The 18,036-nt window shown below is 47.9% G+C and overlaps 1 protein-coding gene across 1 annotated transcript in view; it reads left to right on the top strand.

Annotated features, from left to right (window-relative positions):
* Positions 1-5,407: 5,407 nt before the first annotated feature.
* Positions 5,408-18,036, top strand: part of ATP10A (ATPase phospholipid transporting 10A (putative)) — a 118,371-nt gene continuing 105,742 nt past the window's right edge. Inside the window, exon 1 of the mRNA XM_066313592.1 lies at positions 5,408-6,034. Coding sequence (XP_066169689.1) covers positions 5,592-6,034 — 443 coding nt within the window. The 5' untranslated portion in view covers positions 5,408-5,591. The remainder of the gene's footprint in view (positions 6,035-18,036) is intronic.

Raw genomic sequence — 18,036 nt, forward strand, 5'->3', positions numbered from 1 at the left:
ATCCTGAGACAGTATTTTCTTTTTAGAGAGATGTGAAATATGTTTTGACTCCATGCATACAGGAAATCCCACAGCAGCTACTGTACAAATAAAATCACTTCCAAGTCCTTGGTGTTAAAAATTGCCAGGATTTTAAAAAGTCATAGAATTGCTTTAAGAATCACAGTGCTTCCAAAAACATTTACTTAAGTCTTTTTATATTCTCCTCCTATGATTCTATGAGACTGCTTGTGGTGTATATACACAGAAACACACACACACATATATATGCTTCTGTATGTGTATGTGCATGTGCATGTGCGTGTCTGTGTATATCTACATATCTCCTGCACACTAGAAGGAAACGAGGAATAATGCCATTTTGGCTGCTGTCTCGCCTCATCAAATTCTGGCATTTTCAGCAGGCTGTTCACACTGAAAGCTTCTTGCCTTCTTTCAGCTTGTTCAAAACATGTATGCCTGTCCCCTTTACAGGAAGCCAGATGGGATACGTCTCATCTGCAAAGGGCAGAACAGATTTTGTCTGATGTGTGGTACCATGTCTTTACAGTTATTTTTATAGTTCTTAAAGTCCTAGATTCCGACTAAGGCCTCTGGGTGGATCCAAAACATAAAGGAAGTTAATATTAAAATAGGTCCTTTGGAGAATCACGAGTAATTTGACAGATGTTTCTGGCAATATCCAACATGGGAAAACTTTATTTTAGACTCATATAAATATTACAAAAGTGGCCTAGTAAATTAGACTATGTTAAAATTAGGTTTGCTTCACTTTCTTATGATAGGAAGAAGCTAATTGTTAAAATGGAATAATGGTAACACCAAGCTTTCAAAAATCATGTCAAGTCAAATAATGAGTTATTATATCAGCAATGTATATGCAATCTTATCTTATGTCTCTATGGTGTTTTCATCCTTAGCATTCAGGTGGATGGCAATTACCAACTGTTTCACACAACCATCAGGCTAAAGGCATTTTTCGGTTGATGTTATGATTCTTGCACATTGACAAAACCTCATGCCATAAAAAATAGTTCAAATGTAATCAGAGCTGATAACCCTGAGAAGATGAATAAAAATGGTTGTCTGATATCTAAGCAACCAGCCCGTTCACATAATAGTTCAATAATGATTTCAATCTCTACCATGTGTGGCATCTAAAAGGCCAATTTAATACAGTATCTTGGGTCAGAAAATCTTGTAGTTCCTTCTAGCCTTAAAGACAGTGCCATACCTTAAGGTTCAGCTTTTAGTGGCCCAGGTTATCAAAGAGCTCACTTGGCATATTATCAGCATAAGTGATGCTTAGAACATTTGTCCTTTTTCAATTGTAGTCTTTGATCTGAAGAAAATGTGCACAGTTGAAAAAAAAGAGTCAGGCAGTGGGAAAGGCTCTGGAGAGAGCTTGAAATTCAAGAGATATTGGGCATCAGAGGCTGGATTCATGTTAATGGCAAGAGAAATAAGAGTGCAGATACCAAGCAAAATGCAGTGAGATGAAAGACACTCAGAAAAAGCCATGTGACAACAAAGGAAGAGCTCTGGATGGGAAGGAGACATCAATGGGTGCAGGGAGCAATTAGAGCACAGAGCAATCCACAGATATCACCTGGGTTTAGTGCTTTGCTCAACGACCCTGAAAAACAGTAGAGAGTCCACATTTTAGTTCAGGTTATCCGATAAATCTAGTCTTTGGCTCCTCCAGCTTTACAAAAAGTTTGCTTCTGTTTCTTGAGGGTGATACTTTGTAGGATCCATGCATCATGCAGAGTGATTGAAAGTCAACTTCCTTTCACTTCCAGAAGACTCCATAGAAAGGAGATGCAGGTGTACTCCAGTTGACAACAAAAGCAACATACTTGTCCTTTTGTACTCAAAAGCTAGAGCCACACTTGTGCATGTTTATTTTGTACCAGATGAAAGCTGAATTTGCTACCTGCCTGCCTCTTATTTCCAACCTCACATACTTGGACTGTGTGGACAGGGAGAGGTCAGATATGAGTTTAGATACAAATATTCGTGCTTTTTCAAACCCTTTGTGCACAGTTCTATTTGCAAATGGAAAGGAAGGACTAAATTCTTGGGAGTGTCTAGACTGACAAAATTTTTGGCTAGAAAAGCCTAACAAACACTAGGTTTAAAGGCTTTTTAAGGTAAGGTTAACTCTTGTTTTTATTTATCATGGATTACATTTTTTCAAGTTTTAGCATAAATATCCAGAACTTTGGATTCCTCATGTGACTGCACAGAAAGCAGAGGGGCACCACACCCTTTCCTCATGGCACTTCCTTGCAATCCTTTAGCCTGCCTGTATCAGTTAGAAAGCAGTTTACTAGCAATAGAGAAAGTCCCAGTCAATGATATGAGAAGACCTTTTCAGCTCTTGACCAGTGGGGTGTGGCATACTTTCTACTTTTTTCAATAGTGAAACTTTCCAACGGTGGCATTTAACTCTGCCAATACATACTCAAATACAAAGGCTTTAAAGTGCTTTTAAATAAACAATTTAGCAAACAGATGCATAATTCTTCAGAGGTTCCCACCAAACTGTTTGTTATCTCTCTGCTGCTATATCTGTTTATAAATCTCAGCTCATGGGAATTCCATAAAAACTTTCAGCTCCTGTTCAGTGTCTTTAAGTTTCTCTCCTGTTAATCCTTTGCAGAAGAAATCTTGTTAATGTGAATCCTGAGTACTCCAAAACTATGCAAGTAAAACAGATTTTAAAGTACAGCCCACTGATTTATAGACCATTTCTTATAATTGTGGGATTATAACCGACAATTTTGGGATATCTGGTGACACAGGTTTGGCCAATACCACTAGCTGTAAGCACAATTCCTCCCAGGTTAGGCTCTCCAAATTTGCACAAGTGTTTTCCTTAAACAAGTAGCTTAAGGGAAATGTGAGAATTGTCTTTTCTTACCTTGCCTTGAGCACTCTGTTTGCAATTTTAATGCTACTATATGTCCAGCCCTTAATTTACTTTCAGTTACTGAACGTTTGCTGAATCTGCAGTGCTAAACCTGATCTAGACACCCTATTTTGATGATTTACACACCATTTTTATGTGGTGGACGCAGTAATTGAGCAACTGGCTTACTTATTCTCCCAGCACAGGCTGTCACTACTCCACAACACTGGTGTGTGCACCATCTTTCCACTCCGATGTCCTATACTCAAGCCATTTCTGAGTCACCTGGAATTGGTAAAGATATGAACATTCTAAGATGTGATGTGCTTTGACAAGAGAAAGGAACAAATACTGCTGCTGCTTCTCCTCTAATCTGTGTAAACAAGTTGGAGGGCCGTCTAGAGGAAAAATGAAGCCTGAACAGATCCAGGAGGCCTGGTGTGAACCAGTGCCCCACAGAATAGTGGGTCGGAGAGGCTGGCAGGCCAGTGGCACAAAGTCCAGCAATTCACTTTTTGGAGTATCCGCTGCTGCCTTCAAGGAGTCCTTGGATGGATGAAGCTCAGTTTATGGGAATATTGCACAATGATAAAATGTCCTCCTCATCCCACTTCCACAACATTTCCAAAGGACACAAAAAAGATATATTCATTCCATCTTCCCCTTTAAGTTAACCCCTAGTGTCAGCAAACAAACAAACAAGACCTACAGAAAATTGACATTGGTTGGGATTGCTAAATTTGTCTTTTTTTTTTTTTTTTCTCTTAACATTTTGTACTTTCCCCTTACCAATAAAGGAGCAGACCATTCAAAAAAAAAAAAAAAAAAAAAAAAAAAAAAAAAAAAAAAAAAAAAAAAAACCAAAAAACACACACACACACAAAAACACAAACAAAAAACCCCCAAACAACAACAAACCCCCCCCTCAACAAGCAAACACACTCCCACCCCCCTCCCCCCTCCAAAAAAAGCCAACAGGCCAATTTTCCCTTTTCCCCTTGCACTAACTAAAACATTACTGTTTCTGTATTCCAAGAGCCAAGACACCCAGGAAATCCCTGCTAAGTTTGAAGTAGCACCACAAGAGTAGACAGCAGGACTGGTAAAGGGTTTGTGGCTTCACACAGTACCAGGATCAGGTAATGTGCTGAACTAGCACTCACATAGTGCCTCAGGGCCTGAAAAGGGCTCATGATGAAGTGGGCACTTTAAAGAGCAATTACAAACATACTGCAAATGAGAGAAGGGAGGATGAAAACACAGCAGCACATACAATCTGTGAGGCTCGAGTAATGGCTTTCACTTCTTGGTGTTCATGCTGCCATGGCAGCATCTGAGTTGTTGGATTAGGTACATTCACAGAAAATAGCCCAGTCCTGTCCTGACCTCGTATCAAGACCAGATGTTTATACTCTATGCCTATATGCCTACATGCCAACAAGAAATATGCTGACAGGTACGAAGGGCTTGCTTTTGTACTCAGTATGATCCCACCTTGGCATATCACAGGATCAGGGCCCAAGCTCCCACCATAAAATGCATCTGCGCTACAGGTTAGACACAGCCTTTCATGCTGCCTACAGAATCCCATATCCAAAGGATCTGCTCTTAAATCCCAAACTAAAGCGATGCTGTAAAGCCTCATGCCACACCTAGTAGCAGTAATTTAATTATTCTCTTATTACTTGTTCTTTAAATCTCTGCATTTATTTACTACACTTGTTTACTTGTGATTTTAGACTACATCTTTCATTCTAAATTATCTTCTGTATTTCTTGCCTATCTATCATGACCCATAACTGCATCTTTCTCCAGAAAGTGCAGAGCGTAAACCACAGAGCAAGAGATTGGCATTTTCTAATCCTTGCTGGTAAAACCTACCCTACGACAAGGGAATAGAAAAATCCACAGAGTGGAACGTGCGTTGCAGCACACCACTGCCAGGGCGTGTGCGGGGGTGGCAATGCCTAATGCTTTCCATCGGAAACCTCATTTTTCTGGTTCCCACCTTGGGGTTGTCCCAGGCACCACGGCCACCACCAACAGAGCTGGCGGAACACAGACGTGAGGAGCCGGGAGATGTTGTGTTCTAACGCCCTGGCTAAGCACTGGGATGGGTATAAACGTGGCACACGGATTGAGGCAGAAAGTGCAGTGTTTCGCCGTCAGCCAGCTGGTAAAAACTCCCACCGGCTGCTGCTGTGGCACCGTGGATAAAGGCCAGTGCGCAGCGCCGACGCTCCAGTGGGAATTTTCTCTTTCCTCGCTCAAACCTCCTTCCCCGTCCCACAAGTAACTCCAAGCCAAAAGCCGGCGATGCAGCGTCCGGCCGGGTCTGCACGGCGGGCCGGGCCGGCGCTCGGGGCAGGCTGTGCGCGGAAGGGCCGCTCCCGGCCCCGCATCCCCCGCGCCTGGGACGGGAGAGGCCCGCGGGAGGAGGGCTCGGCTCCCCGCCTGCACACGTCTCCTCCCCGGCCAGGAGGAGGGGAAAGCGAGAGAGGTCCCGGCAGAGCGGCTTAGGGGCGAGTTGGAGAGGGCCCTCCTCCCCCGCCCGCCCCCGGAGGGGAAGAGGAAAGGAGAGCCGTGGCGGGCGGCGGAGGATGATAACTTAGGGCCGTGCCTGCCCCTGGGAGCTGGCTGCCCGCGCTGCCCGGGCCAGGACGCCGGGGTGGCAGCGATGTCCCAGGGCACGGCAGGAGGAGAGGGAGCGCCCCAGGTGCTGCCGGAGGGAAAGGAGAGGCAGAGGAAGAGGAGGCGGAGGAAGAAGAAGGAGAGTAAGACGCGGCTGGTGCGCTCCAGCCTGCTGTTACCTGAGGCCGAGCCGGACAAGTCCAAGAGGACGGTCCTGGCCTGCAACCGGCTCAAGACCACCAAGTACACGGCATTGTCCTTCCTGCCCAAGAACCTCTTTGAGCAGTTCCACCGTCTGGCCAATGTTTACTTTGTGTTCATCGCCCTCCTCAACTTCGTGCCAGCCGTCAATGCCTTCCAGCCGGAGCTGGCCTTGGCCCCCGTGCTCTTCATCTTGGCGGTCACCGCCATCAAGGACCTGTGGGAGGATTACAGCCGCTACCGCTCCGACCAGGAGATCAACCACATGGAGTGCCTGGTGTACAGCAGGTGAGGCAGGGCGGGCGAGGGCAGGTGGTGGCACACTGCACAGGGGCCGCCTGGCACGGGACTCGGCCAGCGGAGGTGAGGACACAGGGCAGTCAGCAGGTCAGTCTCCACTTCTAGTGCAAAGAAACTTCCACTTGCCCGTGGAATTGGTGTCTCCCAGCTCTCAACTCAGAACCGGAGTTTATACAGTCCTGTACCTACAGGTGAAAGTGAATCTGCTCTGACTGCAGTAAATCACTTTATGCAAACACTTCCCAGTGTGTGCAGTAAATTACACTCGTGTATGGTTTCAGGCATTAATTTCATTACAATAATGAGCACTCATGCAATCTGCTATTGAATCTTCAATGAGTGAAGGAAGGATAGAGGCCAGAGGTTTCTGAATTTCTCACACCTCAAGTTAGGTGTGTGAGGTTTCATGATAAGAAATTAGTGAGTCCAAACTTTGCCTTTTTAAAGTTTTTCCATTGAACATCTACTTTTAAGTGAATGTTTTTTATTTAGCATTTCAAGTGTCATCAGTCCCTGTGACTTTGCTATTTCCCAGTGTTTGTGATGGAGGATTAGGTCATTTATGTCTCTCAGAATTAGTTTTTCTAATGATCCGGGCAATACATTTAGAGTACTGACTTGGTATTTTTATATCAGACTGAAATCTGCATCAAGGTTTATTAGCTTAAAAGCCACCTTTACAAAATTTTGTTTTCCTTTCCTCTGAGTGCCAGTCATCTCCAAGTAGTATAAGGCTAAGGTTTCCTGGGGAATGAGGGAAGAATGTATTTTCTGAGAAAACAGATTTTAGTTTCATTTCTGATGCTTCTAAGTCTAAAAGAAATGAAACACGTGCCAAGAAACTTACACTCTGATTCAACAGACTGTCTGGGAGGGTCTTCTGGGCTGACGTAAGCACGAGACTGAGCAACTCCTATTGCAAGAAAGGCATGAGAAAAAAAATACACTGAAAAAGAACTCGGAAAAGGCTGCATTTCCAACATCAGCAGACTCGGCTTTATTTCACGAACTGATAGCATGTAAGAAATCTCACCCCGGGATGTTTCTCCACCAGTAAACATGCATGCATGAAAACATAAGTGAAATGGCCTTACTTCTGTAAAATAAAGGAAAAATGACTCAGTCAAGTCACACACGTAGTTACTGCTAACCTATGCCTATGTGTAGTGCCTTGCTTGCCTGTAGGACTCTGACTACTTCTGGTGTTGAGGAAGATGGATCACAGGAGGTCTTGTAAGGGGCTATTCATGCAGAAAGTAAAACATGGTTAGGTTAATCTAACCTTTTCCAAACAAAATCAGTTTAGAAGTAAACTGTTGTGTCTCCTAGGTTGAAAAGCACTAAGTGCCCGGTGTGGAAGACGTTCAAAATGTTAACAAATACCAGTACTGGGATATTAATTCTGGAATGTTTTTCCCCCAGCAATTTTCCATATCCCTCTCTGCTGCCAAAAACGTAGACATGACTATGGGAAAAGATGTACCTTTGATGTTAATGTCACTTGTGGTCTTTTGTGAGTCCCAGCTAAGTGCACTACCCTTTGATATGCTTTTGCTTTTGCAGAGTAAATCAGAATTGTTCCTTTTACTGCAGAGTTTAGATTGCTGCTGAGTGACACTTACACTGATTAATTTGGGAGTGGTTTTCCTTTGCATTGGCATCAAAGACACATGTCAGCTAAATCCCTGTGGGGCAGCAAACATGGAAGTGTGACAACTCTGTCACCTGTTCAGACACAGCTTTCTGGCTGGATGCAGAGCTGAATGGTGTGTGCTTACAACCCGCAACAGAAGCATGGTCCCCAGCAGCAGCTCAGCTCTTTTCACCTTCCAGCAGTCCCTAGGGAAAGCTTCCCTCCCACAATTAAAAAATACAATCAAAACATGCGATTAAAGTAATTTGCTCACATGTTTTTAACCTGCCCACTTTTTTTTCTTCTGTAGCTTTTTTTAGACTTCACCAAGTCACCTTTTTAAACACCCTCCAGCTCCAGTGAGCGAGATGGGACTAGAAACTTGCTACTTCTGCAGATAAGAGCTAAGATTCTTGCTAACTCGAGTGACCGGGTACCAAGATTGAGAGATTTGTATCAAGGTCATTGAAGTTGCTGGGCGTGAGTTCAGAAAAGCTGTTTTCCTAGAGAGGTGTCATGCCAGGAGAAACACAAGAGATTGATCCTGACTTTTACTTTGTTTCCTTAGTCTCTTTGTTTCTGGAAAAATGTTGAAGCATGTCACATAAGGAAGTAATAAATGACAGCTTTCTCCTTACATGGATTTAATGCTTATCTCCTATCAGTTTTACTACCTTTTGAGCAAACCAGACTGTAGCAGTTCGCTGTTTTTGCCACAGTGGAGGCTCTGGTATCCAGGCATACAGCACGACTTCCACTTTACTTTCATGAGTGGGTCGGGTCTTGTAACAGACGCATGGTACCAATATGGTAGACGGTTACAAAAGACGTTTATTAAGTAAAAGGTTCAGGTTTTATACTTCTTATCTACTACTACGTCAAACAGGATATTGCCACACCTCCTGGGTTAGTAGTTGGAGTGGAAAAGTACTGGCACATGTTAGTAGAGGGTCTACATTCCTTTCAGGGGTATCTTATCTCGAGAGGGGGATGGGACTTGCTCTCCTCCTCACCGTTACAGTCCGAGATCTTCCGGCCGCCTGTCCCTTATCTAACCACATCTCCCCCCCCTCTCTCACAAAAGAACGAGGTAGTTATACGCATATATATATATATATAGATATAGGCACTAAATGAGGTAGAAGGTTAGGACTTAATAAGGGAAAAAGGAGTTTAGAAACTTGAGTAAATTTCTGCTAGGCAAGTTTGAAAATCTTGTGACTGGCAATTTTAAATTCACAGCATCTCATGTTGGCCTATGAACAGAATGTTAGTCTGATTTAGGCGAGCTTTGACAAATGAAACTATCTTGTTCAGCAGGCATGGTCCGAAGGTAACAGTTAGAAGTAGCATTGCCAATGGGCCTACCAAGGTGGAAATTAAAGTGGTTAACCAAGGGGATTGGTTAAACCAGGATTCGAACCAGCCTTGCTGAGCTTCCCTATCTTTCTGTCTCTGAGCCAGTCTGTTTCGGAGTTCGGCCATGGAGTCCCTGACGACTCCGGTGTGGTCTGCATAGAAGCAGCATTCCTCTTTCAAGGCTGCACACAGGCCTCCCTGCTGCATAAACAGAAGATCTAGTCCACGCCTATTTTGTAAAACTACTTCTGAGAGTGAAGAGACTGACTTCTCCAAGTAGGAAATGGACTTCTCGATCCTCTGCAGGTCCTCATCTATAGTTATTTGCAGCTGAGACAGACCCTGGTGTTGTGTTGCCAGGGCTGAGACACCTGTCGCTGTGCCGGCTGCTCCTAAGCCGAGTAGCATTGCGATGGTAACACCTGTCAATATCTCTCTTTTGTGGAGCCTGTTGGATTCTTCGAGAAGGCTGTACATTTCTTCCTCTGAGTGGTACAGGACTCTAGGAACAATCAGAACTTGGACACAGAAATCGTTAGAATCATCAAACTTGGGAAGAGATACACACGGACTTACTCCAGACCTCTGACAAACCCACATTGCCGATGTAGCAGGTATTACCCACTTGTTATTCTTTCTGTTAGGCTTTACAACTCTGGTACAGACATTCCCTTTTCGCTCAGCCAGGGTTGCATTACCAAAGCATTTGCCTCGGCCTGAGACCTGGCTTAGGGTGATCCCTCTGCGAGGTGTATCCCATCGGCACTGCTGGGGTGCATCAGCGGCGGAGTAACTGAATGGGGTGTTTAAAGCAACTCCTTCATAAAAAGGTGGTTGGACATCATAACAAAGCCAACAGGAATTGGTTAGGTTAGGGTTAGATTCGTTCAGGGATAGGAAGGTAGCTTCTAACATACGAAAGATTGGATCGGGATCTGACCTAGCTAATTTGTCCATCTGAAAGGCTTCTGCATCACTAGTTGGGGTTCTGCTGACACCCGTAGGTGCAGCCCTAGGGTAGGTCATATTTCTCTTTGTCTGTGTGCTTTTAATTATCTTGTTGGGCCCCACAGCTCTGGGTTCTGAGGGTTGAGACTTGGTAATTTGCACGTTCACCCACTTTTTTGACCCTTGAAGGACCACTGTCCAGGTCTTGCCCACCGTCCAGGTAGGATGAGTGGGTTGCAACACTGTCATGTTATAGTATATGCACTTTCGGATTTTTGGGATTTTGTAGCTATATCGATAGGAATTCCCGTGTACAGAGAGAGGTGTTTTACAACCTGCGGGTGCCCAGGTGAATTGCAGGAATTTGTCAGGTTTTTGTGGGTCCCACCCAGGCCCTGACGGCCTGGCGTCTGTTACAATGGTCTCACATCCCCAATGTCCGCAATATCCCCAGCCGGGGTTATTACAATAGCTTTTTCCTGCGTTTGAAGCTGGGCACCAATAGGATAGGTATGTGTGTGATGAAAATGGAGAATGAGGGTCTACCTTTGGTTGTCCTGGAAACAAATCGATAATACGAAGCACGAAGGATGGACTGTTTGGTGTGGTGATGTCTCTGAGCACCTTACCACTGGTAAGATGTCTCATGACCCACCTGAATGGCTGGTGTGGGTAGAAATCTGAGCTGGCTTGTCCTCTGGCGACAAACCCCAGCAACAAAATCACACAGGCATATCGTTGGTGCTTGGATCTCGCCCGCGTGGTTTTCTCTGGTGCTTTCTGACGGCTTGGTGGTGCGTCTCGTTCCTCTGGGAGAGGCGTGTACGCGTTACGTGGTCGCCCCACCAGCATGTCCTGCAAACAGAAACTCACAGTTTTCATTAGTCTCATCCTGCTCACTGTGGAGATCAGGCTTAATTGATTTAATAGGACACCACCTGATTTTCCCATCCCTTTTGACAGCTGCATACCCTCGCCCTGTAAGCATTAATCTCCAGCCCCGTTCCCATTCACCCAGCTCATTTTTAATTACAACCTGCGGGCCCTCCTCTAGTGTTCTGGAGGCCCAGTGCTTTTGAATGGGATTATTTGCTTCACTTCCTCTGGGGAATTGGTTTAATGCTATCAGTGCGGTTGCCAGTATGCGTGCCTGTTCTCCTGAGGGAATGGAATTGTTAAAGCCTTCTGCTTTTGCCAACACCTCTATCTTAGTTTTCAGGGTTTGATTTGCTCGCTCGACTATAGCTTGCCCAGTACTGTTATATGGGATACCTTGCACTAATGTGATCCTCCATTTGGAGGCGAATTCCTGCACTGGTTTAGAAATAAAATTGGAACCATTATCTGTTTTGATCTGCTTGGGGATACCAAGCCATGCCATAGCTGTCAGCCAGTGCTGGATTGTGGCTTTGGAGTTGGTCTTGGGATGCTGGGTGGCTACAATCGTTCCACTGAATGTGTCCACTGTTACTGCAAGCCATGCTCGAGGCTTCAGCAGCTGACACAAGGTGAAGTCCGACTGCCAGATTTCTGAGGGCTTAAGACCTCTTGGGTTGATCCCACTAGTCCACAGGGGTGATTTCTGGCAGTGAGGGCAGGTAGCCACTACATGTTTGGCATCCGCGGTTGTGATTCCACATCTCTTCGCTAGTGCTTTGGGTCCAATGTGGAGGGATTCGTGCAGTTGACGGGCCTCCTGCAGTGTCCAGACCCCTTTCGCTGCAGCATCTGCTTTGTCGTTGCCAATCTGAAAGTACCCTTTGATTGGGTTGTGGCTATTGACGTGAATGATTGATACAGTGCCCTTTCGTGAAGAGAGTGCCTCTTCTAGCATTAGGGCTGCTGCTGATGTTGACACACCTGGTCCTGCCATGGCTAGGCAGAGCCTTGCCACGAATATAGAGTCTGTTACAATGTTAAGGTGTTCCTCTTGGAAAAGTCCACAGGCCAGGGTTACTGCTGTAGCTTCCAGCTGCTGCACTGACAGTGTGGGGTCACATGCTTTGATGCACTGCCACTGCTCTCCTACCTGCCACACTGCTGTCGCCGTAGAAGTAGTGGAGGAAGCGTCTGTGAAAGCTGTTGGTCCTGGCTGTGGTCTGTCCATAACCTTTGGTGGCAGGTCTATGTCGACTATGGTCAGCAGCTGAGTCCAGGGTGGTCTGGTGGAGTAGGAGATTTCTCCTCCAAATCCGACGAGAGCAAGGGCTAGATGCTCCGAGATTGTGGTTGATTCTATGGTCGGTTGCTTGCGAAAAGGAAGGTGGATTCTCGCTGGCTCAGTCCCTAGGTGTTTCAAGGCGAGTTTCCTGCCTTTCATGATGAGGTTAGCGATGCATTCTACTGCTGGGGAAAATGCACGAGCAGGCCTTCCAAGGACCACCCATTGAATTGGTCGGGCCTTTTCAGAAGGTCCTTGGGCCAGTGCTCCCACTCCCCCCTTTTGTGTAAAATGCACATATAAGTCCAGGGGCATCGCTGGGTTCCATCTGGCAAGTGTGCCAGTGGACATCTGCTGTTCGATGAAGTCGAGGGAGCTCGCTGCTTGTGGTGTCAGCTCCTTGGGTTCCCAGGGGTGCTTTCCTTTCAGGAGGTCGTACAGAGGGTCCATGATCTCAGGAGGAACCAGGACGATGTTGCGAAGCCACTGCAGTGATCCTACCAGGCGTTGCACGTCGTGGAGCGTCTTAACATCTCGGTGGACTTTCACCTTAGGAGGTGTCACGTAGGAGCTTGTGATTCCCACTCCTAGGAAGGTGACACAGGGTCCTTTCTTGATCTTCGCGCTCGCGATCTCGAAGCCGTTGGCCTGGAGGGTCTCTGTGATCCTGGATACCAGATGATCCACTTGGCTCGCTGATGGTGCTGAGACCAGAATGTCGTCCATGTACTGGATGATGGTGGCAGCAGGATAGGAGTGTCGGACTGGCATCAGTGCTTTGTCCACGGTGATCTGGCAGATGGTTGGGCTGTCGACCATACCTTGAGGTAGTACTTTCCACTGGAAACGCAGGCTGGGCCGATTGCCATTCGGGAAAACCACAGAGAAGGCAAATCGTTCCCTGTCCTCAGGATGCAAAGGTATTGAAAAGAAACAGTCTTTAATGTCCAATACTGCACATGGCTGTCCTTCAGGAACAGCTGAGTTCATGGGCAACAGTGTCTGAACTGGACCTATGGGTCGGATTGTTTTATTCACTTCTCTCAGGTCATGGACTAAGCGATAGCCTTCTCCTGACCTTTTGGGTACAGGAAAAACGGGCGTGTTCCAAGGACTCACAGTGGTTTCTATATGATCCTTTTGCAGTTCCCTCTCAACCAGTTCTATTAAAGCTGCCAAGCGAGGCTCACATAGGGGCCACTGCTCAACCCATACAGGGTCTGATGATTTCCAGGTCAATTTGATCGGCAGCAAAGGGTGTAAGGCAGTGGCCCTCATTATAAATTTGTAATCCTGACTCCGAGCATAGCCAGGACGTCCCTTCCTATTAAGGGTGGAGAATCCTGTAAAATGTAAGGGTAAATGGCAACTGTTTGTTCTGGCCCCTTTTTTGTGTGGAGTGTTATCGCCACCAATTGGGTGCTTTTCCATGCCCTGGATTGTCCCCCCACCCCGTTCACAGGAGGGACTTCTTTAATTTGCCAATGTCTGGGCCAGTGTGATTGAGGAAAAATGGTGCAGTCTGATCCAGTGTCTGCCAAAAACTGAAGCCTTAAAACGTGAGGGTCCTGGCTGCCATAGAGCTGACACGTCCCCCACACCCTCAAGGGCTCCCTCCCCACTTTCATGACCAAGGCCACCCAGGGGTTCCGCTCTGGTTTGTCCCCTGTTGACCCTGTGACACTGGAGCAGTTTGTGGTGGTGAGAGGTGCATGTTGGCTGCTGGTGATGGTGCATTGTTCTGCCACTGAATGGCTGGTGGGCATGAGGTAGTGACTGGTTCCTGTATATATATGGGGTATGAAGGTCCCCTGCCCCACTGGGTATTGGGAAGGCTGGGCCATCTCGCAGTGGGAGGAGGCTGAGTATGGCCCGCACGCCCCCTCCCCCTTCCGTTTCCCTGAGGCCTGGATCTGCACTCCTTGGCCAGGTGTCCCCTTTTGCCACAATTCCAGCAGGTGGGTCTCTGGCGCTGCTGGGTCGGGGGTGCTGCCACTGGCTGCTGTGCTGGCTGGGGACAGCTTGCTGCTACATGACCTGTTTGGCCACATTTCAGGCAAGCCATTGCATTTGTTAGGGTATGAACCACTGCCTGCATGGGTATTAGGTGTTCTTCCTTTACCACATGTTTGATCATGTCAGCTAAGCTGGCTCCTGCAGGCAGAGACCGTAAAATTTCCTTGGTTACAGTATTACACTGTTGCTTTAGGCAATCTGTCACCACCGGTCCCCTTGCAGCTGCAGGCAGGGTGGATGAATCAATTGCAGCCTGTAATCGGTCCACAAAATGTGTAAAACTCTCACTTTCCCCCTGTTTGATCGTTGACCATGGCGTGGACTTGTCCACAACCCGGGAAGCTGCCCTTATTGCCTCCCTAGCTGCCCTGGTTGTTGCTTTCACCTCCTCTGCTGTGAGGTGTGCAGCTTGGTTTTGGGGCGTGGCCACATCGTCATGTTTGCCAAGCAGTCTGGACAAAGTAGAGCCATGGAGAGGCTGTCCCTGCCCTGAGGCTTGAGCTAGGGCAGCTGTGCATGAATTGGACCACTCCTGCTGAAATACAATCAATCCTGCTCCATCAAAAAACATACGGGTTATTTGTGAGATATCAAAAGGCAGCATATCATCATTGCTAAAAAGACCATCGATCAGTGTGGACACCAGGGGTGAATTAATTCCTTTTTCCTGCACCGCTTTCACCACAATCTGCACTTCTTTCGTACTGAGTGGGGTATAAGTTCGTCTCTGGTTCTGCCGGTTGCCTGAAACCCGTACCGGGAACGCGTGTATTGCAGCCGCAGGTTCCCACTCTGCACAGGCTAATTTTATCTTCCCCCAATCGGTTAATTTGCCCTGATTTTGTTCCCTTACATTGTTAAAAGCTTTGCTCGGTTTCGCTGAAAACTTTATAAAATCTGTTATCTCCGTTTCCGAATCGGACTCGGAGCCCTCTATAGAGCTCGCCGTGGAACTGTAACTTCCTTCCGTATCGGAAGTAAACTGGTGGTAAGCTTCCGGTTTGCTATGCTTTTTCCCCGGACTCCGCCCCCGTCCCGCCTTCGGCGGGTGGGCTCGGATGTTCCCTCTGCTTTGACTCCATTCCGCCTCCCGCGCCCGGCCCCCCCCTTCCGACCGGGGGTGACGCCGGCGCCTTGCGCGGGGGTTGTCCCACGTTCCCCCTTTTTGCTCGCCCCTGCCCTTGGTAGATGACACCGGTAAGGGACCTTGTCCGCGTGTTCGCCCCCCCCCCGCTCTCCCGCGCATGCGCCACGTAGGTCGGTGGCTCCGGAATTCCTCCGACCCCCCACGCATGCTCGGTCGCGGGGTTTTGCACTTCCGGGTTCGCATCGCCACGTGGCGCCCTTCCCCGCTCGCGCTCCACGTGGCCGGCGCCATCTTGGCCACATGGCGGGGGGGGTAGCGGCGATTGGTCGCCCCGCCCCCGCGCCAGACCGTCGGCGCCATATTGGCCATATGGCGGGGGGTGTATGCCCTCCGCGGCGATAGCCAATCTCTCTGCGTCCCTCGCCCGCCGCGCCAGTTCCTCCCAGACGTGCCGCGTACCTTCCTCCGCGCGGCCGCGCCGCGTCTCCGCGCCCGGAGAGACCGCCGCCTCGGACCGTGCCGGGGAGCCGCCGCTCCGCGCGGGCGGCGCCGCCGCCGGTCCTAGCGCCGTGCCTCCGCTCGGACCCTGGTCGCGGCAAGGAGGGATTTTCGGGGAAGCCGCGGTTTTTTCGGGGGTGTTCGGATCTGGGGTCTCTCGCGGGGGGACCCGGGGGTTTTCCGCGTGCTCCGCGGCTTTTGTGCATGTATTTGTGGAGGGGGATGACGCGTCTGGCTCCCGCTTTTCCCCTGGGGTCTCTGCTGCACTGCGCCCCCCCCCTTTCTCTTCCGGGGCTTCTCCGGAGGGTCCTGCGCCCCCTCGGTCCCCTTTCCCCGGCTGCTTAGCCGTGAATAAACACGTTTTTGCAGCGTTCCAAGCCTCCTGTTCTTCCATTGCTTTTCGCAACACTTTTTCAACTTTTCCCCATGCTTTTAAAACTTTTCCGCTGCCGGTGGCTTTTGTATCTTCCGCCAGGGCAACTGTATATTTCTCCCACCCCTCTGAATTTAATATATCTATAGGGCGTGAAATCGCGCCTAGATCCGTTAACCTTGCAATAGCAAGAAATAAATCTTTTTTGTCCCATGCAATTCCTGAGTGGATTGCTAATTTACTCACGACCACTTTCACGGGGTCCATGTTTTTCCCGCGGGGTCCTGGGGGCGTCCCCCCTTTTTCTTCTCCTCCTCAGGAGTTCGGACCGGCCGACTCCTACCCGCTGTGCCTTTCCAAAGCGTAGCTCCCGTCCTCCGAGGTAATCGTTCCCGGGTTTCGGCACCACTTGTAGCAGTTCGCTGTTTTTGCCACAGTGGAGGCTCTGGTATCCAGGCATACAGCACGACTTCCACTTTACTTTCATGAGTGGGTCGGGTCTTGTAACAGACGCATGGTACCAATATGGTAGACGGTTACAAAAGACGTTTATTAAGTAAAAGGTTCAGGTTTTATACTTCTTATCTACTACTACGTCAAACAGGATATTGCCACACCTCCTGGGTTAGTAGTTGGAGTGGAAAAGTACTGGCACATGTTAGTAGAGGGTCTACATTCCTTTCAGGGGTATCTTATCTCGAGAGGGGGATGGGACTTGCTCTCCTCCTCACCGTTACAGTCCGAGATCTTCCGGCCGCCTGTCCCTTATCTAACCACACCAGACTGTCACTCCCTCCCCCTACTTGTCTCTTCCTTGTGGTAGGGGCAGAATTTGATGCAAACGCTGTCCTTGATAGAAATGCTGCTGTAGGTTAATGAATATTGCTGCAGTCCTGTGTAACCCTAGGACTGTCAGGGAGCAGTTGTACTTCTCTTGCTGGTCATTTGTTCATAGCTTGGAAAGAGGCCTTCTGCACCATGGGATGTATCTGAGTTCCAGGACTCTGTGCTGTGGTGGGCTGCCTTTCCTGCCAGCCTTCTACACAGCTGCCAGAGCCACCTTTAACACAGACCACAGCATTCAAACACAGTACAGCAAAATAACATTGAATTATAGCAATCAGCAAATGGAGACAGGGACTTCTGCTTCAGTAGTAGAGAAAAGCCCTCTGCCTCACCTTCTATGTTGTTTAGTGACCAAGTAAAGATTCAGGTTGAATACATGACAGTGTTCTGAAGTACCTGTCCTCTATTAGATACAAGCAGCATTTAGTGGTGCAAAAGCTCCAGGACAGAGAGAATACAGGGGTAGGCAGAGCCTAGAGGGGCTCATCAGGAGGAGGTTCTGCACAACTCCAGCAGCATCCACTGCCTGATGCTCTGGCACAGCCTATGCAGGCAGATCATGTCAAGAACTGGTCTGGGGGAAAATACTGTTCTCCTGCTGCGCTGACTGCTTTACAGGCTGGCCTTCTTCCAGTGGACTCAGATGACCCATTCTAATACAGCCACTGTGGAATCAATGACTCTGTGGCTCAGAGTTGGCAACACTTATGAGACAACAAAGCAGCAAAGGATGATGCAACCTAAAGTAAGAAGTTTAAGAGAGATGCAGCTTGTTTTGACAGAAAAAAGACAGTTTTCATTTAGAAATCCTGGATGTTGTGGAGAGTGGAAAGTACCTCAGAAGATTATTGCTTTCTAGAGTCAGATGGAAAGGGAATAGACCTGATTCTCTGAATAAACTGAAAGAAGCTGTTGAGTTTGAGTTGGCAGCTTATGTCAAGGAGTGAAACGCACAGGAGAATTGCAGACTTGTGTTGCTCTGTGATGGACTTTGCAGGTCTGTCTATAAGAGCGGACAGTGTCTTGAGGAAGATTTCTCAGCCAAGAGGAGCTAATAGGGCCTCTCTCC

This window comes from Sylvia atricapilla, chromosome 2 (genome assembly GCF_009819655.1).
Source record: "Sylvia atricapilla isolate bSylAtr1 chromosome 2, bSylAtr1.pri, whole genome shotgun sequence".
NCBI lineage: Eukaryota > Metazoa > Chordata > Aves > Passeriformes > Sylviidae > Sylvia > Sylvia atricapilla.